This window comes from Engystomops pustulosus, chromosome 3, assembly GCF_040894005.1.
Source record: "Engystomops pustulosus chromosome 3, aEngPut4.maternal, whole genome shotgun sequence".
NCBI lineage: Eukaryota > Metazoa > Chordata > Amphibia > Anura > Leptodactylidae > Engystomops > Engystomops pustulosus.
In genome coordinates, this window is record NC_092413.1 from 22,221,920 (window position 1) to 22,249,026 (window position 27,107).

General features: G+C 43.8%; 2 protein-coding genes across 8 annotated transcripts in view; one reads left to right on the top strand and one right to left on the bottom strand.

Annotated features, from left to right (window-relative positions):
• Nucleotides 1-493: 493 nt before the first annotated feature.
• On the bottom strand, nucleotides 494-25,942 carry PREPL (prolyl endopeptidase like). Of its 4 annotated transcripts, none has more exons than XM_072140277.1 (16): nucleotides 25,680-25,719; nucleotides 23,850-23,907; nucleotides 22,371-22,570; nucleotides 16,471-16,599; nucleotides 15,078-15,144; nucleotides 14,338-14,541; nucleotides 13,265-13,388; nucleotides 12,704-12,920; nucleotides 12,149-12,334; nucleotides 7,311-7,514; nucleotides 6,866-7,038; nucleotides 5,856-6,072; nucleotides 5,592-5,741; nucleotides 3,907-4,033; nucleotides 3,332-3,417; nucleotides 494-1,547 (listed from the first exon to the last, which is right to left on the bottom strand). In XM_072140277.1, exons 3-16 carry the CDS (start codon nucleotides 22,542-22,544, stop codon nucleotides 1,497-1,499), a joined length of 2,109 nt encoding a protein of 702 aa, XP_071996378.1. In that variant the 5' UTR covers nucleotides 22,545-22,570; nucleotides 23,850-23,907; nucleotides 25,680-25,719; the 3' UTR covers nucleotides 494-1,496. The 4 variants fall into 4 exon arrangements, with proteins under 4 accessions (XP_071996378.1, XP_071996379.1, XP_071996376.1 ...); XM_072140278.1 differs by having other exon boundaries at nucleotides 25,690-25,714; XM_072140275.1 differs by lacking the exon at nucleotides 23,850-23,907 and having other exon boundaries at nucleotides 25,690-25,942.
• CAMKMT (calmodulin-lysine N-methyltransferase) overlaps nucleotides 25,900-27,107 on the top strand; it is a 265,839-nt gene continuing 264,631 nt past the window's right edge. For all 4 annotated transcript variants that reach the window (XM_072140279.1, XM_072140281.1, XM_072140280.1 and 1 more), the window contains exon 1: nucleotides 25,900-26,034. In XM_072140279.1, coding sequence (XP_071996380.1) covers nucleotides 25,900-26,034 — 135 coding nt within the window. The remainder of the gene's footprint in view (nucleotides 26,035-27,107) is intronic.

The window sequence follows — 27,107 nt, forward strand, 5'->3', positions numbered from 1 at the left end:
TAGTGCCGTATAAAAGCAAATATTCATAATACAACACAAGAGATTGAAAAATAAAGAGATTTGGTTTCATACTTCAGAGTCTTGTATCACTTATGTATTATTTTGAGAGGGACTCAAATGACTTAATCTTTGAGGTACAAAAAAAATGCTACAGAATACAAGTATTGTATGACCAGAGCTTTGCTACAACCACAGATTCCAGTGTGTCTATGTGCAGTTTCCTGCATGGCCATCCATTACAAGATGTGCGTGTGCAGTTTCCCGCATGGCCATCCATTACAAGATGTGCGTGTGCAGTTTCCCGCATGGCCATCCATTAGAAGGTGTATATGTGCAGTTTCCTGCATGGCCCTCCATTACAAAGTGTATATGTGCAGTTTCCTGCATGGCCCTCCATTACAAAGTGTATATGTGCAGTTTCCTGCATGGCCCTCCATTACAAAGTGTATATGTGCAGTCTCCCGCATGGCCCTCCATTACAAGGTGTGTATGTGCAGTCTCCCGCATGGCCCTCCATTACAAGGTGTGTATGTGCAGTCTCCCGCATGGCCCTCCATTACAAGGTGTGTATGTGCAGTCTCCCGCATGGCCCTCCATTACAAGGTGTGTATGTGCAGTCTCCCACATGGCCCTCCATTACAAGGTGTGCATGTGCAGTCTCCCACATGACCCTCCATTACAAGGTGTGTGCGCAGTTTCCCGCATGGCCCTCCATTACAATGTTGGTTATTATGTGTAAAGAGAACACATCTATCATTTGAAAACCTATTACAGATAGAAGGGGTTGTGCCATGAAAAGCCATAACCTGCTTTGCGGACAATATCTGCCACATGGATGTGAAGTAATCTCATGTGTGCGCTGGCTAAGCCCCAATACTTGGTGAAATACATTTTGGGCAGCTCTTACATTTCTCTCCAAAGAGGACAAGGATACACTCTGCAGAGTCTTAAAAAAACTGCATTAATAAATCTGCAAAGTAAGAAAAACAACATGAATAATGTAAGTCTGCAGAATGCGCTAATGTATTATAATAACATACAGCGCCGCGCCTGCAGGAAGCCGTCTAATGGGACGAGCCGCGCTGGATACAAGCGTTCTCCCCCTCAGTACATTTACCACACACTGACTGTATATGAATGAATCCATCATTTAGGACAAATACACTATAAATGATAATGTGACAGAGTCCGGCCTCGCATCTAAATAACATTCCAGGTCTTTATTCAAGTGCATGGGCACCACCGGTCCTGGATTACATATGGCCGCCTATCGGTCGCCACAATTTACCACAGTAAATTGCCAGCCCACTTAGGTGGGTGGATGAAATGTCCTTTCCAGAATTCGTTCTCATCTGAAATCTCACCCATTTACCTATGAAAATCCTCCTCCTAAGACATATGCAAACGAGTTGAGTAGAGTCATTTATTGCCTTAGAGGAGTCACGCTGAGAGGAGGATTAGTAGTTATGTCAATTTCTAGATTTTCTCAGTTTTATTTACTCCTCAAGTTTTAGCTCTTTGTGTAGGAAAGATAGATGAGAGGCCACCTGAAAAAAAAAAAAAAAAACAAAACTGAAAAAATAATACATACAATTATAATAATAGAATGGTGATGAAAGCGATAGATCGTCAACGAAACATTCCAGCCCACAATTATCAAGCAATCTACACCAGACAGAAACAGTTCCATGCTTAAAAAGGAAAATATACCAAAAAACAAACACTCACCTGCGCTCCTCTTCACCTAAGCTAATTATGTATGCTCCCTTCATGCCGTTACTTCCCACTCCCAGCGTGCATAATTAGCAGCCCAGACTGCCGGACATCTCATCCCCATACTACGGGCTGCCAAGTTTCTTTTCCAGGTGATTCCAGAAAAGATTAGAGAATACCAGCACCAGGATCAAGATGAAGAGGAGCGGAGGTGATTATCTGTAGGGTTTTTTTTTTTTTTTTTTAAATAATATATTTCCTTACAAGGGGATGTGCAATTTATAATATATATGTCCCCTAACCGCAAGGTAGGAGATCGCTGTTGGACTACCCTCCTCCACCAAAGATCAACGGGGGAATCGCCTGAACTGTTCTGTGGCATGGGAACTTCTGGTCTGGGAGTTCTACAGAATTTACTAGAGCTCGGTCCTGTGATCTACCAACTTCTACGGGACTACCGGATAGACCGAAAATCAGAAGTCCTTAAACCAAAAAGAGAAAAGGCAAGTGTGTAAAGGCAAAAAAAAGTCTAAAACTTTATTATGATACACAAAATTGTCACACATGCATGTTCTTTTTTTTAAATCACTTAAAAAGTGTACAAATACACATATACAAAACCAAGTAGATCAGAGCCTGAGAACAAAGATCCACATGCGGCCACAGGTCAGCACAGAACATGTAAATGCAATTTCCTCACGAAAGGCAAGTATAGAATACTAACAGCCATACCTAGACTCAGATATGCTGATCAAACGCAAACATTCAGTTTTTCAGGACAAAGGTAGAGCCAAGCTGCAATAATAGTGGGTTCACCCAAAAAAAGGGGTACAACAGGTTACAAGAACAAATAGAAAGAGAAGAACCCCATACATTAGAACAGAAACCAAGAGGCAAAAGTAGCTAAGTATCCAAATCATAGTAAGAGGAGGAAATGCTAGGTCGTAGACCTGTGTCCGGAGAAACTCAGAAGTCCGTGGCCGTTCAGTTTTATATGCGACGACCGTTCTGACGATTAGGCGGTGTCCTACAGTAGAGACCCCCATGATCACACATTTATCCCATATCTTGTAGATAGGGGGATAATATTATTAACGATACAACCTTTTTAAATTTTTACTTCAGGCACCTAGGACCTTTCAAACCCCCCCCCCTCATCAACTTAGGCTCATCCAATCCTTAAATGGGTGGATCTACAATGATCTTGGCATAGATCTCTAGCCTTCAGCATTTAAAAAAAAGTTCATTATTTTATTTTCTGATCTTTACAGATAGGTGGAGCCTGGCTGTCGGTTACAGCCATGGACAACTCAACTGACAGAGGAGTGTCTAAACACTACAAAGGGTGCTGAAACTATGCTAATTAGGCTCCTTACTGTAAAATGGGTGATCTTGGGTGGGAGGAGGCAGCCTGGCTCCACCCAGTTGATAGGTTTGAACCTAAACTAGCAACATTGATATCTTGGGAACGGTACAGTCTATAAAGAAAAAGTCAACTGCTCGAGAATCAGTGGGAAAAGAACTATTAAAAAAGAGAAGGTTGGTGAAAGTTTTGAAAAAAAAAAAAAAAGCCAAATCCCCTCCCGATATGTACAAGTAGAGAAATACAACACGTTACCTTCTTCAAGGAATCTTCCCAAGACAACGAATCACAGTGACTGCCCCCAGGATGGACGGCCAGTAATATGTTTGGCATCCTCCAATCTGAAAAACCGCAACATCATTCTTACATTTTATCAAATATTGCCATAATTTTGGTAAAAATCACTACCACACACAGTATAAAATGATTTTTTTTAAGGTTTGTTTCCAAGTTCCAATTTAAAATTCAAAAACGACTTAAACATTTAATCAAAGAGCAGAAGATCAAATAGTTAAAATACAAGAAAAAGGGAATTTTTTGGAATTGTCGGAATCCTTTATATTCTTTTAGGTCAAAAGTGCGTGTCCGTCCCGTCCGTCTCATCTGTGCTTATTGGACATTATCCCTATGAGAAGGGACACTCCTCCTTGGCAAGGAGAATGTTTGCCACTTGTCAAGTTATTCATATTATTTCCGTAAGGAAAAATGCAAAGAAAAAGATACAACACTAAATTTTTGAAACTTTAATTTTTTTGGTAGAAAGGTAATAATGGAAGTTTAGTAACCAGAATTAGTCAAGTCTTCAGGTTCCCTGGCAGAATTCTCCTCACCTGGTAAATCTGATGTGCGGAAATGGCAGAGCGCCGCCGTCCTGAGCGCCTTCACATACCGCAATAATCCATGTACTGGAACCCGCTGATCGTTCTCATAAGCCGTGATCAGGATGGAGGGATAACTCTACAGAAAAACAAAAAAAATACAAAAAAAAAAATGATGTTAGTTCCTCCATTTTGGCAATTTTGACGACTTTGGGAACTTAAAATTTTATGTTCCACAAATTTATTTTGCGTTCAACCCCCCCCCCCCCTAAGCTTTCACAAAGTGCTAAATACGCCGTTGGAGCAGTTAGCCTGGAAAGCAACCAATCACAGCTCAGCTTCCATTTTGGTCTTCTTTTTACAGGTCATTAATATGAGCTCTGATTGGGTGCTATAGACAGTGAAGAACATTCTTAGAAGACCTCATTCACACAACAGTAATGGGGGCTGTGATCTAGCCGCACAATGGCACCTCATCGCGATGCAGAGAGCACAGACCGTTCACGCCCCCTTCTTTCTCCGCCCAGTCCTGTGCTTGCATACGGCCATGAGAATGTAGCCAAAGACAGCTTTTGAGTACGTTTATATGATTTTGATTGCGTTCCATAGCCAACATTGTTGTAGAGACATTAGATCAACTCTGATACTCCAGTCACACAGTTGTGGCGTTATCCTTGCCAATATATATTCTGATACTCCAGTCACATCCAGAGCAGGTGTTTTATATCTCATTAGTTAGTCTCTCATATCCCAGTCACATCCAGAGCTGCAATCATCTATCAGCCATTATATCATCTCAGAAGACTGCAGCTCTGGACGTGGCTGGAGTATCAAACTGCTGATATATCATCTCTGATACTTCAGTCACATCCAGAGCTGCAGTCTCATATCTGCAAGCATTTATTAAAATTCTCTCCCATAATCACTTGCTGAAAGGGATAGGAAGTAGACAGTGACCACTTATTCTAAGCTTGGCAATTCATGAATAGAAAACCAGAACTTGAGTGAAGACTGACACAGGGGCAGAGCAGTGGGAGAGGGAGACACCTATGGGTGTCAGACACAGAAATTGCATCAATCTGTAGGGGGATGTGTAAGTAACAACCCCGGGCAGGGGGACACATTCTTGGAATAACTCTAGGGAGCGGCTGACGTGGGTCGCCTTCTAATGACCCAAATTGTTATAGCATTGCCGCTAGGAGAAACGACCCTGTCACAATCTGGGGAAGGTAAAGTCAATACAAGTGGATAGAGGAGCAGAACAAATTATACTATACAATTCCAGAATTGTAGCTTCACTTGCACTCACACTGCTGTGCTCCATGCTCACTGCATTAAATTGCTCCACACCCTCCCTTTGACTTTTGCAGTATTCAAGCAGAAGCCTGTATAGATTGTACTCTAAAGGAAAAGGCTGTGGTGCAGTTTTATGCAGAGAGCCAGGAGCACAGCAGTGTGAGGAAACACCCCTGCAGTGCATTTTAAAAGCCACAATCCCAGAATATGAATCAAATTTGTCCTGCTGCTTTTAACATAACACATAAAAGGTATGGTAACATGACTCTCCAGGACAGTAGTCAACACTGCCTGCAGCTTTGTATGGGCAACACTGCTGACAGATTCCTTTTAACAATCACCGGTCTGGGATGGTGAGGAAGTTGTGAATGGTACAACACCCGTTCCAGCACTGCTCCTACCTGTGGAGTGATATTCAGCAGTGGACAATAAGCCTGCATTGCCCTGTAGTGTTGTAAGTCAGTCTGAGGACTGCCCCATTCTTCTTGCTCCTCAATGGTCAGCGGTAGAGACTGGTCCATCATCGTATTCAGGACATCAAGGAACGGCGCCTGTTGAAGAAAACGGTGCAATCATAATTTCATGCGATTTCTCAAATTTAGCTTGATCTTGGTAAACTACTTTAATATAGATCAAAACTTCTGAATACAACAACATGTTATTACCTCCAGGACCATCGCTTGGAACAGCCATGGCCTACAATTGTAGAGGGCTCCTGCCAGGACTCCCCCGGCACTGGTGGCTTCCAAAGCTGTCTGAGAGGGTCGGGAAAACCCCTGCTCATGGATGTGAACAATACAAGCTTCCAGGTCATCGAGGCCATTCTGCTTCTTCTCCAGGATACCCCGTTTATGCCAGTCACTGCCCAGTTCTCCGCCACCTCTGGAAAGAGACACGGCAAGGCCGGGAATGGATGAAGCAAAGAAAGGAAATAATGGAATGGAAAAATGCATAATATTCAGAGCCCAGCTATAGGGTGGATGACATAGAATTTACAAAAACTAGACTGGAAGTGCTGGAGAACGGCCCATGACCGTTGCAACCATTCACCAAAATCAGAATTATCCTGGCCACACCTGGTCTGGTAGGACCCATTATCGGACAGGACGGAAGCCACGTCATTGGCACAAGGATTTGCTGCAGGTTGAGTATTTATTTTACCTCAGCAAGGAAAGTCAATGCTCAGCAGTGACACCACCATCCTGTGACCACCGAGACCAGTCATGGCACCCTCAGAAGTTCTAGACCAACGGAATACTTTGGTCTCTATGTTCCTTATGCTTCAAGCTTTCAAACAAACATCATTGGGTGATGCCTTTCACTAGCCTTGGTGGTCACAGGATCCCAGCCCATCTGCTGCCATGTTGCTGGAATAGGCAGACGGTAAGACCAACCAACCAAGAAAGGGAACGTTCAGCAGTGGCCCGATGACCAAGTGGTTTTTCACATTTACGGTAATGAGACCATAAACCAAAGATCATGAAAGGTAGAGTATGATGGAAGGCTGGAGGAACCCCGAGAACACAAGAATTCCCAATGAAACTAGAAAGACCTTTTAATATTTAATAACTCTTCCAGCTTCAAAAATGTTTGGCCACAGAATTCTATTAGAATTTTATTTTATTTTTATTACAGAGCTTTCATTTTGTCCGCAAACCATTTTTGTTTCGGTTACCTTACATGACAGTAGGCCAATATCCATCCATCTTCAACGAGCAGTTTCTTCTCAGGCTTAAAGGTCATATTCAAATCCATGCCATAGGCCCCATAGACGTGAACTAGTAGGGGTCTCTCTTTGAGTCCATTGTCCACCTTATAAAACAAAGTAACTGGCACCAGAGTTCCATCCTGTCACCAGAAATACAATAGAAAAAGGTACAATTCTAAAAAAGGTTTCAAAAGTCCATAAAAGAAAAAAAAAAAAAAAAAAAAAAAAAAAAATCAACTCAGTGGGAGGCAGCAGTAGAATATATGCTGTTCTGTACTTGGTCACGGAGTTTACATCAAATATCCGTAACATATACAATACTTGATAAAACAACATTACGGGCTGCAAATTAGAGAAAGTTCAACAGTTTTACCGTTTTTCAAAACAACGTTTTAAAAGAGTCAATGCAGACCTTGCTCTGGGCACGGCTTCGCATCACGTGACAAGTCTCGCTTCTCTCTGGGTTGTAATCGGCTTCTACGGACAATATGTTGTCTAATACAGAATAGGCAAACATAACCGGGGGATGTACCGGAGATTCCAGGTAAAAGCCGATCGTGTTTGACCCGTCCTCCGGGTGAAAATCGGTTTGTACGGCACAGGCCCACCATGGAAGCTGGAGAAGTAGGAAAATTAAAAAAAAAAAAAAAATTGACATATTTTAATTAGGAAAATTCATTGTTTCTCCCCACCCCCATACAAAATCCCTGTCTACCTACGATAGATTAATCTGGAAAGCAGCTTCACCTCAATTCATATGATAATTATATATACGGATATCAGAGGAAAAGAAAAGCCTTACGCTTGCAGAACAAAACGCCGGATGACAGAGTCGGAGCTGGAATGGTTCACTGCACTCAACTTGTTAATAACCTTTTTATTTAAACACTATAATGAAATTCAATCACTATTTCAATTAAAAAGCAAAAACTAGGAAACAAGTCGTGATTTTCTTGTCAAATTAAATTTGTGCTGAGAAGTGATATTTAAAGTCACAATTCATCTATGAAAATAAAAAGGGGGAAAAAAAAAAAAAATGTTTACTCTTCGACTCGCTGAAAGTGAACAGGCTGCCAATGTATGGCGAGGTCAGTCAGCTACCGATCATCATCTGTAATGCCTGTAATCGGGGGGCAGTTGTCCTTAAAGAAGCGGTCACAGGTGCTCCCGTGATCCATGTCGTGGATCACCCGTGCTCCGTTGTGTGGCCTGTCCCCGTCCCTCAGCCAGGACTTGCCTCTCTTGGCTCCTGATTCTGCCTCGGTCCCGTGCAGGTTTGTCCGACTACGGCGCGCGCCGACTCGTCCAGACTTAAATGGCGAGCGTCCTCCAGACTGGTTCTGCTAACCTGGCCTCGCCCTTATAATCTGGCACCTCCCTTCACTCCCCGCCGGATCTTCAGCATTGTTTCAGCATTCTTCATGGAACTTCCAAGGTTTCCACACCTCAGCGGTTCCTGCTGAAAAAGAAAGCCCATCATCGATTCCAGACGCTCCCGGTCTTCCAGCGTTCTCAGACGCCTCCAACTCTCCTCCAAGGACCTCTCCGTTCCCGCCCTCCTGGGTCCTGTGCCAGCTGCTGCCTGCCGTGAGTTCCAGCTCATCCTTATAAGCGGCTTTCCTGCTGTCACCCCAGGCTCGGACTGTGCCTTACATCCCTGTCAGCCACCGTGGGCCTAGTCGCACCCGTGGAACGACTTGGTGGCAGAAAGACAATCCCGCTTTGCGGCGGGCTCTGGTCAAGACCAGTGTGCCACTTAGACTCTGGTACTTGGTTGCGGCTAGTGCCATCTCCCGCGGTGGTCCAGAGGGTCCACAGACTCCTCCCTCCGGACTCTTCCCATAGAGACTCTGTGTGACCGTTACAGAAGCGCTCTTCTCTCATTATGGGGGGTATTTATCATGTTCTGGCATACGATAGCGCCCCCCCCCCCCCCACGACACAGCATGATACACCATGAGGCTCCGTCCTCGCATGAAAAGTTGTCGGCTGCAGAGAGCTCCCCCGTAGGCTGCGCCTCCTTTCACGCCCCTCCATGCCCCCAGCGTAGAGTTGGCAGAAAGGGGAAAAAAAATATCACAAGTGCTAGCAACACACTACCATTTGCAATTTCAGGGCTTCTACGCTATGAAAGTCCTAAAAAGTACCCTCTGTCTCTATTCGGTTAATATATTTATATATAATTTGTTTGGCCTTCATTATTTCTTTCAGAGGGGTTATGTAATATCTCAAGGGGGTCACCAACCGAAACACCATAAAGAAATGGCATGGACTTGTATGTACCCCATGATCTGTACAGCGTTGCGGAATATGATGGTGCTATATAAATAAAAAAATATTATTCTTATTATATGGAGGCATTGCTTTTCATGAACTACTTCTTTCAAGTGCCCCATTCACATATTCCCATTTCCCACCTCACTGAGTAAAGCCAAGAAACTGGGTAGGTTCAGAGGATTCATGCTTGAAAGCATTTTCCTACAAGCCCCATAATGCCTTGCATGTCCTCCCTTCAAAAGCAGAGCACAATAATAAGAAGCTGTAATTGTAATCGGCACACCCATTCAAATATACATATGACCACCAGATCTTTAAAATTGACTTCTCTCGTACTAGCCAAGGGGCAGTAACCTGTAACAGACACAACCCCAAAGAAAGCAAAGCTTTTCCGCCTCTTGGCTATCATGAAATAACACAAACAGATACCTCACAGGGCCATTTTATTTAGCAGATTAAAAGAACTAACACGAAAATTATATGGGGCAATAAAATGTAGACCGTTCTGCATTGTGCACTGGCGATTGGTCAAAAATTTATCATCAAAATCCATCATGATCAACCAGGGACATTACCACAGTCACGGTGCCTGGATCTATTTGTAATCTTTTAATATTTGTTACCCATGACTGCCTTCCTTCCAAAATCAACTTTTATAATTATGCTAATGAGACAGAAGGGCTCTGGGGCGTTACTAGAGATCCTGCATACTGGAGCTTCACAGGCTGTTGCACTGTGCTGGAGCACTTCCCTTCTCCCACTGTGTGAGAAGTTCTGTGGGAGCAGGGGAAGAAGTGCTCCTTCCCAATAGCCTGGTAACGCCACACGGAGCATAATTTTATAAGTTGATTTTAGAAGGAAGGAGGCCATGAATAACAAATATAAGAAGATTACTCATAGATCCAGGCACCGTGACTGTGGTTATGTCCCTGGTTTATCATGATGGGCTTTAATAGTGGATTTCCTTTGCCCAGAGTTGCCCTTTAATACTTTTTGTTTTTACCTGTAGAACATCTGACTTGTGTGAGAAAAACTTGACGCTTCCTCAATCAGAGCGTTCCAATATAGGATGAGAAATACACGTAACGTTAATCTACGGTCAACCACTATGATTTTTAGAGTACAGCGATGCTTTTAGGGGTAAAAATGTGGCTTCTGAAAATATTCCATTGCAGTTAAAGAATATTATATTCGGCAAGTAATTCTATTCGCTCCCATTATCTCCCCCCTCTCTGCCCCCGATTATACGCCCTTGGCCGGCTCGCTCTTGTAATGTAGCCAGTTTGATTCCAGCTAGCGATCTTGTGCTCGTTAGCATTTAGTCACTTGAAATTGTTGCCTTGGATCGGAGAAAGCTGAAGAAAAACCATTGAGCGACACAATAACCTCTTTTCTTGGCACATGTACACTTGGTGGTTTGTAGCTATTATGTGTCGGATTCTCAAGGCGGGGAGGGGAAAAAAAATAGGAAGAAATCAGTATTCATTCTCTGCAAGCTGCAACTTCCATTCTCCTCTCTCACCTAAACATAATTCAACACAACGTAAAAAGAAAAAAATTCTAAAAAAAAAAAAAAAATAATTGATTGCATTCTATTCCTTTTGGACCATTAAAAAAAAATTGTAATATAAAAAAGGGGCCGGGGGAGTCACAAAATAAGGACACGAAGCGGGCACAGACATTATTTATATATATTCACCACAGGAGTCATGAAGGACGATAAAATTACTTTAATTTTTATAATATATATATTATATATACATACATATATACATACACACACACACACACACACACACACACACACACACAGAGTTAAAAACGACTTTTGACTAACAGGTAAATAAGGGGCCTATCATGGCATGGCATTGATTTGGATCTTCGTGGAAAGTGACAGTAGCATTTGTAGGTAACATTGGATAAGTATTTTACGCTTTGGGCAAGCTGATAAATTTATCATGCATCTATCAAATTGGCCAAAAATTATCTGGCAGATCTTCATTTTTTTAGTTTTCAAACATACTCGGCTATTTTCCCCTCACTGATTAGAGCCTAACACCAGAGAACGTGGGTTGGTTCACAGGATTTATGGTTGAAGGCAATTTCCAACAAGCCCCATAATGCCTTGCATGTGCCTCCTTCTGGCTTGTCCCACAAACTCTGTCTCATTGCTGTGTACACCCCCCCCACCCTATATTATACTAGTACTACTGTAATATTATATTATTATAATAGTCAAACCAAGCTTCATGTTGCTTTTTTGCAAACAGATCGTATGAGTCCAGAGGATGTGGATCATTCGTACAACAACAAAAAACAGAGCACTGAGCACTAAAAACAATAAAAAGAAGTGGTAACTAATCTGCCCACACATTGAAATATATATGAAAACTAGATCTTTAAATATGACTTCTCATACTAGCCAAGGGGCAGTAACCTGTTTATATACAGAGGAAATAACACATTACAGTAGGATTTGTAGGCAAGATTGGATTTCATGTATTGGACAAACTGCACTTACAATTTATCACGGATCTATCAATTTGAGTAAAATAAATCTTCCCTTTAATAGGGTAAGAATGGTACCAAGAAAGGAAATTTATCATGGAGTCAGGGAGGTGGGGTAGGTTGACCATGCAGTCAAGCAACCCCGCCTCCTTCCGGCCATTTCCACCCGTTTTTTTCCCCTATGAACTGCCCACCTCGCCCTTTCAATCAGAAGACACTCTGGCTTGCCGTAGCTCTCGCACATGCGTAGTGCTCCCGAGAACTAGGAGTCTCTTACAAGCAGGAGGAAGATGGGTGGCATATATCTTCTAGAGACACAGTGGATATTCTCACAGATAGTGAAGGCAGTATAACAAAAAACTACAATTACAGCCCACAAATAAAAATTTATCTTAATTAAAAAATGAAAAAACTTGAAATACATTCTCTTCACACATAATGTACGGGAGATGACTAATAACGTACCTTTACAGTGCGAGTAACAGAGTCTATGGAGAGGTCAATCACATCCAGGCACAGCTCATTATTCTGTCTCCGGAACATCACACAATAATCCTCCAACATCTCCATGTCAAGCATTCGGGATTTTGCAGGCAAATTGTAAATAGACTTCCACTGATGGACATCGCTATTCAGGGGAGACTTCATCAACTTCACCAAAAACGAAAAAGTCAGGTTAGACAGAGACACTCCAAAAACATAATAATCAGAAGGTAGATACATATACAGTGCACCCCATTTAGATACCAAAAAATATGTATTATAATATTCTGGTTGTGTGTGTAATAAATAATAAGTTGTATAGGAGGGAAAAAAAAAAAAAAAAAAAGTGGTGTAGTGGCCAGCCCCCGGGGAGGAGCAGAGGCGGGGCCAGCCCCCGGGGAGGAGCAGAGGCGGGGCCAGCCCCCGGGGAGGAGCAGAGGCGGGGCCAGCCCCCGGGGAGGAGCAGAGGCGGGGCCAGCCACTAGAGAGGATTAGAGCTGAGGCACCAGAGAGATCCATCTTGCATGCAGACCTCACCTTGTACTCTGCAGGATCTCCGTATGTTGTGAGAATATAGAGACAGCCATGTTTGTGCTCCACGTGATATATAACACCAGGCAGCCGGGTCTGTACCAGGGATGGGGTGTTGTAAGGGGTCCTACAGTCAATAAGCCAGACCTCTGAAGAAGATTTACTATTACTATTGATGGTGAGGAAGTGGTGGTCTCTGGTCATATATAGGTCAACGAAAAACCTGAAAAAGTTTTAGTTTATAGACACAATGAATGCAGGGGCACAAAACAACATTTTACCATCATATTGTTATCAAGACAAGATAAACAAAAATTACGGTGGAGGACCAAAACAGCAGTACTAGAACAGCAGAAAGTTGTGGGGGTTTGTTTATGCAAATTTTGAATTATTACAATGCCGACTTCACAAATGAGGGGAGGTTCCTGCTGCAGCCAGTTGTCTTACAGCTTGTAGATTTTTACAAATGTAGGGGGGAGGTTCCTGCTGCAGCCAGTTGTCTTACAGCTTTATTTAGTGAGCTTCCTACATTTAGTTTTCTATAAGGCAGCATTCCTCTGCAATTACCTGGGATCCTTCTCATGATAAACGAGTCTGGTTGTATCTTCTCCACCGAATTCTCTTGCATACACAGTACGGCACTGTAGATTATCCTGTCTCGTGTAAAGTAAGACATTATCCGTAGTCCACTCTGCAGAGAAGAGCGGACACTCAGACGATGATAGCATATGCAGTAACAGATGCCCCTATACAACCGATATACACTTACATCTATCGTCAGATTACATTGGCTGCACCAGTATTTGAAAGGAACCTGTCAGCAGCTCAGACCAAACAAAGATGCAGCCAGTATCGGCCTGGGAGAGAGATTTTACCAATTTTTTTGTATGTTAGCAGCAGCAGGACTAAAGCTTTACCAAGTGTACAAGGTGTGACTGACTGCTTTAAACTGACCAACAACTCAGGGCTTGGCCACTATTACATAAATTGCCCACGTAACTTTACTGCCTTATGGATAATCCCCGAATGTACATAAAGTGATTCAGCACTCCTGCTACTTACTTTTGTGCTGTGTGCAGACTCTCTGTGATTCTTTGTTTACACACCTGGGCTCTGATGAATAGGAGGAGCTGTAGTAGGAGAGATATGACACATCCTGCTCCCTCCCCCTCCCTTCTTGCAGTATCTGTTAGTGAGGACGGACAATGAAAAGAGACACAGTGGGTGATGCTACACAAATTGCCTGGAGCAATAAAAGAGAGGAAGTTGTGTGTGTATGCAGAGGGCAGCATGGCGAGAACAGGGAAAGACCGAAGCTCTCAAAAGGAGACACAGGTATATATACATGCAGAGACCTGTCTAATTGAAGATATTTATTAAAAAGTGATTAACCCTTTAACTCTGTGGGTTCTGAGTGGCTTCTACAGAAACGGAAACACACCCTGCAGGGCATTAAGAGAACACATCTCCATTGTACTTGGAGGGGGACAGTTTTTCACAGTCCTGCTGCTACTAACAAAACACACAAAGATTACACAAATCTCCAGGGCAAATCCCTAATGCTGTCAGTATGGTCAAAACTACTGACAAGTTCTCTTAGGAAGCTGATGCAGACTCCATAGTCACCAGACATTACTTACCACAACTGAACACCTTTGGTATAGTGCATACTACGAGCGGCTGTCCCTCCACTCTCACCACTACACAGGTGGACTCTTCACGATGCAAACCCTTCAGTGTCACAGTCATATAAGTCTGAGCAGGAGAAACCCGGATTCGCTGGATTTGATAATCCTGTAACCCAGTGTCTTCAGGACTGAATAGTATCTGAATGCTATCTTCACCTGTAAAGAGTCCAGAATAGTAAAGGAACATATAAACATGACAGGTCTGTTGGGAGGGCAGAGACATAGAAGAACTTAGAACATTAGAGAAAGGAAGTTTTAGGATAAATGTATAGTTAGAAGGTAGAGGAGATTCTGCTTCATATGTGCAGTGTATAGGAAACATCATTACAGCCAGTCTCCTTGCTGTAGATTCACAAGCTGTCACACTGTACAGGAGCACTTCCCCACTACTGCTACGCAAGATCACATCCGGAAGAGGAAAGTGGTAAGGGCGAAGTGGAGACAGTGTAACAGCCTATGAAAATACAGCACAGAGGGGCTCTGGTAACGCCCCATTAGCCTTTCAGTCTTCCAAGCTAAATTTTAAAAGTTCTTTTAAGAAGGAAGGAGCCATGGATAATGAATATGAATAGAGCTGCAATACCACACACAGCCTATGGAGAGGGGTGGCGTTGTTTTTTTAGAAGAAAGGAGCCATATTTTTCTAATACTGGACAAGCGAAAAACCGAATGAGTACAAGTTATGACGTTACCAATGTTTTCATGAAATCGGCAGATACGAGAATCTTCCTCAAAATACAGGTACTCTCCACATTTAATCTGCAAATAGAGAAATCCACAAATATGTCTGGTCACCAATGCCTTCCTGCTTTACATTCAAATAAGAAACAAAAATCATTGCCTGAATGAAAATTGGTCCACAGGTTAAAATCAAAGTCCACATGTACAGTGTGTGACATCATCTATTGTCAGTAGTGATGTAATGATGGGTCAGTGTTATCTATATAGAGGTCATTGTACAGGGAGGAGGAGATAAGCTGTGACATCATCTATTGTCAGTAGTGATGTAATTGATGGGTCAGTGTTATCTATATAAAGGACATTGTACAGGGAGGGGGAGGAGATAAGCTGTGACATCACCTATTGTCAGTAGTGATGTAATGATGGGTCAGTGTTATCTATATAGAGGTCATTGTACAGGGAGGGGGAGAGGATAAGCTGTGACATCATCTATTGTCAGTAGTGATGTAATGATGGGTCAGTGTTATCTATATAGAGGTCATTGTACAGGGAGGGGGAGAGGATAAGCTGTGACATCATCTATTGTCAGTAGTGATGTAATGATGGGTCAGTGTTATCTATATAGAGGTCATTGTACAGGGAGGGGGAGGAGATAAGCTGTGACATCATCTATTGTCAGTAGTGATGTAATGATGGGTCAGTGTTATCTATATAGAGGTCATAGTACAGGGAGGAGGAGATAAGCTGTGACATCATCTATTGTCAGTAGTGATGTAATGATGGGTCAGTGTTAGGTATATAGAGGTCATTGTACAGGGAGGAGGAGATAAGCTGTGACATCATCTATTGTCAGTAGTGATGTAATGATGGGTCAGTGTTATCTATATAGAGGTCATTGTACAGGGAGGGGGAGGGGATAAGCTGTGATATCATCTATTGTCAGTAGTGATGTAATGATGGGTCAGTGTTATCTATATAGAGGTCATTGTACAGGGAGGAGGAGGAGATAAGCTGTGACATCATCTATTGTCAGTAGTGATGTAATGATGGGTCAGCGTTATCTGTATAGAGGTCATTGTACAGGGAGGAGGAGGAGATAAGCTGTGACATCATCTATTGTCAGTAGTGATGTAATGATGGGTCAGTGTTATCTATATAGAGGTCATTGTACAGGGAGGAGGAGGAGATAAGCTGTGACATCATCTATTGTCAGTAGTGATGTAATGATGGGTCAGCGTTATCTGTATAGAGGTCATTGTACAGGGAGGGGGAGGAGAGAAGCTGTGACATCATCTATTGTCAGTAGTGATATGAAATATCTTCAGTCCATAGGATCAAAATTTTCGGTACTTCGATTCCCAAAGCAGTTTCATGTGGCTTTCGTACATGTGAATCCTTACTCACTGCACTGCGCTCGGTTCTGGGGGGACACTTCTGATGCATGTCTTCAAGCCGTTTCTCCATAACTTTATTCAGCTCTTTGTACGTCACACAGGCCGCCTCCCATCGCTTCCGTTCACAATGTAGCATGGTCTGTCATATTTTAAAAAATTGAGATCATCATAGTCAGACACTAATGTTTTAGATAACGTTAACCTACACATAACATCCCTGAGGTGCTCAATACAGACAATGTTCTAGAAACATGGAGGAGATGAGGACAGAGGAGCCATTCCTACAGGTAATGAGAGGAGGACAGAGGAGCCATTCCTACAGGTAATGAGAGGAGGACAGAGGAGCCATTCCTACAGGTAATGAGAGGAGGACAGAGGAGCCATTCCTACAGGTAATGAGAGGAGGACAGAGGAGCCATTCCTACAGGTAATGAGAGGAGGACAGAGGAGCCATTCCTACAGGTAATGAGAGGAGGACACAGGAGCCATTACTACAGGTAATGAGGGGAGGACACAGGAGCCATTACTACAGGTAATGAGGGGAGGACAGAGGAGCCATTCCTACAGGTAATGAGGGGAGGACAGAGGAGCCATTACTACAGGTAATGAGAGGAGGACAGAGGAGCCATTACTACAGGTAATGAGAGGAGGACAGAGGAGCCATTCCTACAGGTAATGAGAGGAGGACAGAGGAGCCATTACTACAGGTAATGAGGGGAGGACACAGGAGCCATTACTACAGGTAATGAGAGGAGGACAGAGGAGCCATTACTACAGGTAATGAGAGGAGGACAGAGGAGCCATTACTACAGGTAATGAGGGGAGGACACAGGAGCCATTACTACAGGTAATGAGAGGAGGACAGAGGAGCCATTACTACAGGTAATGAGAGGAGGACAGAGGAGCCATTACTACAGGTAATGAGAGGAGGACACAGGAGCCATTACTACAGGTTATGAGGGGAGGACAGAGGAGCCATTCCTACAGGTAATGAGGGGAGGACAGAGGAGCCATTCCTACAGGTAATGAGAGGAGGACAGAGGAGCCATTACTACAGGTAATGAGGGGAGGACACAGGAGCCATTACTACAGGTAATGAGAGGAGGACAGAGGAGCCATTACTACAGATAATGAGAGGAGGACAGAGGAGCAATTACTACAGGTAATGAGAGGAGGACAGAGGAGCCATTACTACAGATAATGAGAGGAGGACAGAGGAGCCATTCCTACAGGTAATGAGAGGAGGACAGAGGAGCCATTACTACAGGTAATGAGAGGAGGACAGAGGAGCCATTACTACAGGTAATGAGAGGAGGACACAGGAGCCATTACTACAGATAATGAGAGGAGGACAGAGGAGCAATTACTACAGGTAATGAGAGGAGGACAGAGGAGCCATTACTACAGATAATGAGAGGAGGACAGAGGAGCCATTCCTACAGGTAATGAGAGGAGGACAGAGGAGCCATTACTACAGGTAATGAGGGGAGGACACAGGAGCCATTACTACAGGTAATGAGAGGAGGACAGAGGAGCCATTACTACAGATAATGAGAGGAGGACAGAGGAGCAATTACTACAGGTAATGAGAGGAGGACAGAGGAGCCATTACTACAGATAATGAGAGGAGGACAGAGGAGCCATTCCTACAGGTAATGAGAGGAGGACAGAGGAGCCATTCCTACAGGTAATGAGAGGAGGACAGAGGAGCCATTCCTACAGGTAATGAGAGGAGGACAGAGGAGCCATTCCTACAGGTAATGAGAGGAGGACAGAGGAGCAATTACTACAGGTAATGAGGGGAGGACAGAGGAGCCATTCCGAAAGGTAATGAGAGGAGGACAGAGGAGCCATTCCGAAAGGTAATGAGAGGAGGACAGAGGAGCCATTCCGAAAGGTAATGAGAGGAGGACACAGGAGCCATTCCTACAGGTTATGAGGGGAGGACAGAGGAGCCATTCCTACAGGTAATGAGGGGAGGACAGAGGAGCCATTCCTACAGGTAATGAGGGGAGGACAGAGGAGCCATTCCTACAGGTAATGAGAGGAGGACAGAAGAGCCATTACTACAGGTAATGAGAGGAGGACAGAGGAGCCATTACTACAGGTATTGAGGGGAGGACAGAGGAGCAATTACTACAGGTAATGAGGGGAGGACAGAGGAGCCATTACTACAGGTAATGAGAGGAGGACAGAGGAGCCATTACTACAGGTAATGAGGGGAGGACAGAGGAGCCATTACTACAGGTAATGAGAGGAGGACACAGGAGCCATTCCTACAGGTAATGAGAGGAGGACAGAGGAGCCATTCCTACAGGTAATGAGAGGAGGACAGAGGAGCCATTCCTACAGGTAATGAGAGGAGGACAGAGGAGCCATTACTACAGGTAATGAGAGGAGGACAGAGGAGCCATTACTACAGGTAATGAGGGGAGGAGGACAGAGGAGCCATTACTACAGGTAATGAGAGGAGGACAGAGGAGCCATTACTACAGGTAATGAGAGGAGGACAGAGGAGCCATTACTACAGGTAATGAGAGGAGGACACAGGAGCCATTGCTACAGGTAATGAGAGGAGGACACAGGAGCCATTGCTACAGGTAATGAGAGGAGGACAGAGGAGCCATTACTACAGGTAATGAGGGGAGGACACAGGAGCCATTACTACAGGTAATGAGGGGAGGACGCAGGAGCCATTACTACAGGTAATGAGAGGAGGACAGAGGAGCCATTACTACAGGTAATGAGAGGAGGACAGAGGAGCCATTACTACAGGTAATGAGAGGAGGACAGAGGAGCCATTACTACAGGTAATGAGAGGAGGACAGAGGAGCCATTCCTACAGGTAATGAGAGGAGGACAGAGGAGCCATTCCTACAGGTAATGAGGGGAGGAGGACAGAGGAGCCATTCCTACAGGTAATGAGAGGAGGACAGAGGAGCCATTCCTACAGGTAATGAGAGGAGGACAGAGGAGCCATTCCTACAGGTAATGAGAGGAGGACAGAGGAGCCATTCCTACAGGTAATGAGAGGAGGACAGAGGAGCCATTACTACAGGTAATGAGAGGAGGACACAGGAGCCATTACTACAGGTAATGAGAGGAGGACACAGGAGCCATTACTACAGGTAATGAGAGGAGGACAGAGGAGCCATTACTACAGGTAATGAGAGGAGGACAGAGGAGCCATTACTACAGGTAATGAGAGGAGGACGCAGGAGCAATTACTACAGGTAATGAGAGGAGGACAGAGGAGCCATTACTACAGGTAATGAGAGGAGGACACAGGAGCCATTACTACAGGTAATGAGAGGAGGACACAGGAGCCTCTTACAGAAGAAGTTACAGGTCTGTGAGCATATTTGTAGGTGACCAAATACCGTATATACTCGAGTATAAGCCGACCCGAGTATAAGCCGAGACCCCTAATTTTACCACCAAAACTGGGAAAAACTACTGACTCGAGTATAAGCCGAGGGTGGGAAATGCATTGGTCAAACCCCCCCAGTAGTATACAGCCTGCCAGCCCCCAGAAGAATACAGCAGCCCCCCAGTAGTATACAGCAAGCCCCTAGTATACAGCAAGCCCCTAGTAGTATACAGCAAGCCCCCCCTGTAGTATACAGCAAGCCCCCCCTGTAGTATACAGCAAGCCCCCCCTGTAGTATACAGCAGCCCCCCCTGTAGTATACAGCAGCCCCCCCTGTAGTATACAGCCTGCCCCCCAGTAGTATACAGCCTGCCCCTAGTAGTATACAGCCTGCCCCTAGTAGTATACAGCCTGCCCCTAGTAGTATACAGCACTGCCCCCAGTAGTATACAGCACTGCCCCCAGTAGTATACAGCACTGCCCCCAGTAGTATACAGCACTGCCCCCAGTAGTATACAGCACTGCCCCCAGTAGTATACAGCCTGCCCCTAGAAGTATACAGCACTGCCCCCAGAAGTATACAGCCTGCCCCGACGGCCCTTAAAAAAATAAACTTAAATGCTCACCCTCCGATGTCGGCGCGACTTACCGATGTCCCCGATGTCAGCGCGTCCCGTCTTCTTTCTTCTCCGCGGCTCCTCTTCACTCTTCTCGCGCCCCTGTTTTCTTCCAGCAGGCGCATACTATGACGCGGCCGCTGCTGACGTCATAGTATGCGCGGCCATGAAGAAAACATGGCCGCGTCGATGATAGAAGAGAGAAGAGGAGCCGCGGAGAAGAAAGAAGACGGGACGCGCTGACATTGGGGACATCGGTAAGGAGGGAGAGTATTTAATTTTATTTTTTTTAAGTGGGTATTTTTTTGGGGGTAATAGACTCGTGTATAAGCCGAGGGGACGTTTTTCAGCACATTTTTTGTGCTGAAAAACTCGGCTTATACACGAGTATACACGGTACTTATTTTCCACCATAATTTACAAATAAATTCTTTCACAAAAATCAGACAATGTGGTTTTCTGGATTTGTCTTCACATTTAGTCTCTCATAGTTGAGGTTCTACCGATGACGTTACTTACAAGTTTCTCATCTTTTTAAGTAGGAGAACTTGCTCAATTGGGGGCTGACGAAGTACTTTTTCCCCACTGTAAGTGCTGGTGTGAGTCCCCTGGAAGGATCTGCCCTTCTTTCAGCTTTTTATGAAAAAAAATTAGCTTTACGTTTTGCAAATGAGCCGGCGGGGCTCCAGGCCCCATACCTGTTAACTGAACCCATTTTCATTATTATTAAAGCCTTCTTTTGTAAAAACAAAGAAGCTTAAAAGGGAACCTGTAACCACATTTCCACATATACAGCCAGTGACAGGTTTCTATAGAGCTCTAATAACTAACACCTTTCTTTCAGCTAAAATTTGTTTCACTTACATTGCCATAAATCACCGTTTTTACCTTACAATACCTGGCATCGAAGAGGGGGTGTATCCTGCTCGGTCAACCCCCCCCATCTAATCTTCACCATGCCTTATGTCTCCTTACTGGTCACTGTTCATGTCATGTGACCAGAGTGACATCTCAGGTCCTTTAGCCTCTTAACAATTAACTTACAGCAAACTGTACCCCATGCACCTATGTGACCACATGAAATCACAGCAGCGGGCCAGTCAGAGAGAGAAGAGTCACAGATACCATTCATGAGTCACAAAAGCCAATTTGCAAATCAGAAAACCATTTGTAATTAAGGTACAGTTCCCCACTGGCAGCTTATTTTAGGTGATATGGGGAGGACTTGTAACCCTTTATCAGCAGGCATTGTTAGTCAGGGTGGTCAAAATCTGGTGACAGGTCCTCTTTAAATAAGAGTGGCTCCTACCAGAGGGGGCCACACCAGCATGCAAGTGTGCTTGATCTACAATCCTTCATCCTGGTGGTAGATTTCCTTTAAATAGTAACTATATCATCCTACAAACTGTAGTCCTTACTTTAGTTGTTTTTATGGTTCTTTCCACGCTTATCTGGCTCTTTTCCTGTTCCACCCAAAACAAACATTTACACTGAAAAGTTATATGGGAATATTTATCAGGATTGGTAACCAGTTTTCTGGCATACAAGCCCTGAAATAATCACAATTACTAGTGGACCATTAGTAATTGTGATTATTTCCCTCTTTACGACACCTCCACACCAAGCGGGTCTGGAGAAACGCAAAGTGGGTGAGCGGGCGTGTCTGTGCACTTGCTACTCTCAAGACTGAAAGTCAGCAATTCTGCACCATGCAAGGCGCTTTTTGTGTGCAGTGTATGGGAGACATCATAGCAGCTAGTCTACAAACAGGAGCTCTGAGACACCTGTGGATGAAAGGCAGAGCCTGCAGGGGAAAAACTTCTAGAAAAATACAGACTACAAGTCAGATAATAGTCATGTACAAACACTGGATTATTGATTCAAGCTAAGTACACTGTAAATATATTGTACACAGATATTTACCTGCCAGGAGCACATTCCCCTCATTGATTTGCTGGGGGCCCAGTCCCTGTGATAACCAGTAAGGCGACCATTGCTCCAGGACATAAAAAAACGATTGTTCTCTCCAGTCCTAAATGGGGTCCCACATCTACAGAGAAAGCAGGTTACAGATCTTGCAAGTAACCGAATCTTCATGACTTGGCACAACGGATATGAGATTACTAGGTTGGAAAATAAAATTAAAAACAGAGCAAATTTTAATATATGCATTTCTGTGGATGATCGATTTGTAGAGTGATTTAAGATTGGTGCAAAGGAAACCAACCAATACTGTTGTAGCTTTCATTCAAAAATAGTCCCCACAGTCTCAATGAGTAAGCGTCCCTGGTTTATCACGGTAGAAGAACAGATTCAAAAATGGATTAGATTCCCTCACACCTTTAATGCAACAATCCATCATCAACTTTTTAAACAACAGGGATCTGAGCACTGAAGGTTTCTATAACCCCCCTTCTCACTGGAGAATACATTTATTGCACATAGAAGCGACAAAAACAAATAGTTTTTAATCTAATACTATAAGAATCGGATTTTTAGCAAAAAAAAAAAAAAAGAGAAGATGGCTGGCAAATGATGTCACTAGCTTGTCCCAACAGTTTGAATGGGTATAAGACTCTTAGCTATAAATAGATCTAGATCTGTAAATATGGATGGAACAGGGATAACAACTGTGCCTCAGTATTCTTCACATTGCCATAGACCAGTGATGGCAAACCTTTAAGAGGCCGAGTGCCCAAACAACAACAAAGACCCGCTTATTTATCGCAAAGTGCCAACACAGAAATTCAATTTGTGATTTATACTCCCTTCTCTGTCACAGTTTTCATTGATACCAGCACCTGAGGACACTAATAAAGCAGAAAATAGTCCCAGGTAACGCTGTCACTTTAAAATAGCTCTGTGCACAGCAAGTCCTGGGCTGTCTGGGACTGTAGGAAGCACATGGAGTCATCTCTGGTGATGGCCTGAGTGCCCACAGAGAGGGCTCCGAGTGCCACCTCTGGCACCAGTGCCATAGGTTAGCCATCACTGCCCTAGACCCATATGGGAGAGCCCAACCCAACACAAACAGGCATAGGACCAGGAAAAACTGTAGTATATGGTCAAAAACAATGTTGGGGTGTATGAAGCCTAATAAAGTAGTAGCATAGAGAAGGACATTTAACCAAACGCCAGCTGGTGGGCGACCGAGATCCTCCTTAGCGCAGGACTTGTGTACATTGAGGTAACATTTCACAGAGGAGTGTACAGAATGTCAGCTTCCTGCCACAGGCGCAATGACATCACATACCGTGTCAACTGCGCCAGACGTCTGACTACTGGAAAAGGTGGAAGCCCCGTAGCACACAAGGGGAGCAGGAGAATGTTTTTTTCTTCTTTTTAGGGCCACCCTTAAAGGAAACCTAACATTTGATTTGATGCATTATGAAGCAAACGTACCTGGAGACTGCTGTAGCTACACTGATGCAGGATCAAATCCTGGTGCCGTGTGGTTTTGCTGAAAAAACAATTATAACATTCATGGGAAAGCTGGATTAGACTGGCTGACAAACACATTTCACATGGGAGCTTGGTATTACAAATGGAGGTTAGTCAAGACATTACTAATCAGCCTGAGCTAGATACTCATACACAGCAGCTGGGGATGGTGCAGCAATTGATAATTCTGTCTGGCAGGGAGAACAGTGATTGCATAATCATCTGCTGCAGAGAAAAACTCACATGCTAGGAGAAGTGTAGAGGCAAGCACTGAAGGAGCCATAGAAGCGACAGAGCTTCATTATCATAATGTTATATCTGTTTTTTCAGCAAAACCACTCAGCACAGGGATTAACCAAGACTGGTGTAGATACAGCAGTCTCGCTGCATCAAATCAAATGGTAAGTTTCCTTTAACCAGCTGGTGAATGACCCAGATCCTCCTTAGCGCACGACTTGTATACAGTGTAAGATATAGCAAAGTGAGGTAACATTTCACAGAGGAGTGTACAGGATGTCAGCTTCCTGTCACAGGCGCAATGACATCACATACAGAGTCACCTGCACCGGATGTTCGACTACTGGAAAAGGTGGAAGCCCCGTAGCACATAAGGTTTCTTTTCTTCTCTTTAGAAAGCTACCATTTGATTTGATGCATTATGAAGCAAACATACCTTGAGAATGGTGTAGCTACACTGATGCAGGATCATATCTCGGTTAATCCCGGTGCCGAGTGGTTTTGTTGAAAAAAAACAAAACAATTATAACATTCAGGACCTTGGGAAAGCTGGATCAGACTGGCTGACAAATATATAACACACGAGAGCTTGGTATTACGAATGGAGGTTAGACAAGACAGGATTAATCAACCTGAGCTGGATCACTCGTACACAGCAGCTAGGGGATGGTGCAGCATTTGATTATTTTGCCTTCAGGCACAACCCATCCTCTTCTGCAATGAAAAACTCTCCTGCTAGGACAAGCCCTGAACCAAGCGCTAAAGGAGCCATAGAAGCGACAGAGCTTCATTACCATAACGTTATATCAGCAAAACCACTCAGCTAACCAAAATATTATCCTGCATCAGTGTAGCTACAGCAGTCTCACGGTATGTTTGCTTAATAATGCATCAAGTCAAATGGTAGATTTCCTTTAACACCTGAATTTGTAAAAGGGCTGCTGAATAAGTTAAAATGGGCGTTCTGGATATAGTAATTAGGAGGTGCCAACTATATTTATTGTAGGTGATTATGGTATTTTTAGTAGCATGGTGTGGACACAGTGAAGTAACCATAAATCTCTGGATCCTTTGGAGCAGATTATCACCAGTAAATTGCTTGCTGCCCCTTCTACTTGAGCCTGTTCAGGACCGTAGTCACTTACGTTATTTTTTTTTGTTACAGTCGTAAGGAACAGAGGTTTAAACAGTAGTGTGAATGTGCCTAAACTTAAAAAAAACAAACAAAAAAAAAAAAAACAGCCATACTAGAAAAAAGAAAATAGATAACCCGTGTAAACGACCGCTTTAATCACAAAGTGCACACTCTTACTAAACATGTAGGATTCTTTACAGTACATCTAGAAAGTGGGGTAATCGATGTGCAGTAATCCACACAGTACAACTATTCTATGATCTGAAGTAACCTTTACACTGCGCCCCGCTCCGTTTTTAAGCATTTTTTTTTTCAGAGCAAATGATCAAACGCAGCGTTACCGCATACAACCGCCGCCCTCTAACATAAAAACAGTAAAAAAAAACAAAAAAAAAAAAAACCCACACAGTCCACTGTACCATAGACAACCTGTACACACGTGGGTGCGTCCCCTTCTGATGACGTGAAAGAAGAAAAGCTTCAGTTTCCGGCATTTAACGAGACCTTGAGCGCTGGTTGGTCGGTTAGGGACAGGGGCGGGGTTAGCAGCGCATCGCGTGTTGTTTGTTTTCGGAAGTCGCCGGGTTCCTTTTGACAGGCGGGCGGGCAAGGAAAAAAAAAATAGCCGGTTATTGGAATATGGAGAGAGAACAAAGTATGAGCCGAGGTGATGGAGAAGCATCGGTGACAGACACAGCGCAGGAGCCACAGGGGAGAGCGGCGGGCAGGGGCAGGCAGGGGGCCGCTAGAGCGCGCTGGAAAATGCTGGGGCAGGTAATGCAAAGCTCTGACACTTCTGATGTATTGTGGTCCTTCTGGCTACCTGTAGATATTACTTAAAGGGCTCGTCCACTATATTTTCAGATTTTTATATAATCTTTGTCTAGAGAATACTCTATGACATTCTCTTATTGGTTGGTGTCTTCTGAAGCAGAACCCAGTTTTACTTTATCAGACGACATGGGTTCCCATAGGGTTCACTTACCTATTACTACACTGAAGGCTCCTGCACTACAATGACCCTCTTTTTAAAGGTTTCAGTGATTATTTGGGTAGAAATTTACAGATTTTGTTCATCGAGGTGGTCAAAAATGAAAAACTAGGCCTTTTAATAACAAAAACTTCTAATGAAAAATGATCTTTCATTTCTACGTGTTTTATTTTATCTAGTTGTACAACCTACATATCGCACATTGCAGCTACCGCATGTGCACGTTTTTACATCCATATTTTATCCCACTTCCAGATTTTACTTTGCTGTGAATGACTTCAGAGCCGGCCACCACTTGTCTCTCTCACGGCTCTTCTGGGATTCTGCTCCACTTTTCTTCCAGTCTCTTTCACAGTTCTGTGACTGTTGGGGGTGTTTTTGTCCATAACTGTGTCACCAACTACTTTCCAGAGGATTTCCAATGGGTGAAGATCAGGACTCTGGGCTGTGGCCGTTTAATTGTTTCAACGAACGGCTTTACCAGTTTTCCTGCGCCAGGGGCCATTGTCCTTCATGAACATTTCTGGCTGTTTGAGTGAAGAACTCAAGGAAGGAACCACAAGTTGTTGTAGAAAGTATTGATACACACTTGCATTCACTCTACCATCTAGCTGTATGAGAGGCCCAACTCCTGGTGCAGAAAACATTCCCCAAACCATGACACTTCCTCTACAACCTTTCACTGACTTCTTTATACACTTTGGCCCAGATCTATTACACTGGCTGTGCCAGTTTTCTGTCTGACTTTGCACATAAAAGAACATACAAACTGCTCACACAGGTATATAAGAAGTGTTTTTGCCACTTTTATGTCGCACTGGGGCAGATTTACTTACCCGGTCCTGTCGCGATCCCG

Coding starts and splice junctions, on each gene's coding strand:
- PREPL (XM_072140275.1), bottom strand. CDS start 25,942: ATGCTTCTCCATCACCTCGGCTCATACTTTGTTCTCTCTCCATATTCC. Junction 12,335..12,703: donor GAGATCCTGCAGAGTACAAG/GTGAGGTCTGCA, acceptor TTTTTGGTGAAG/TTGATGAAGTCTCCCCTGAA. Junction 7,039..7,310: donor GAAGCCGTGCCCAGAGCAAG/GTCTGCATTGAC, acceptor TTCTGGTGACAG/GATGGAACTCTGGTGCCAGT.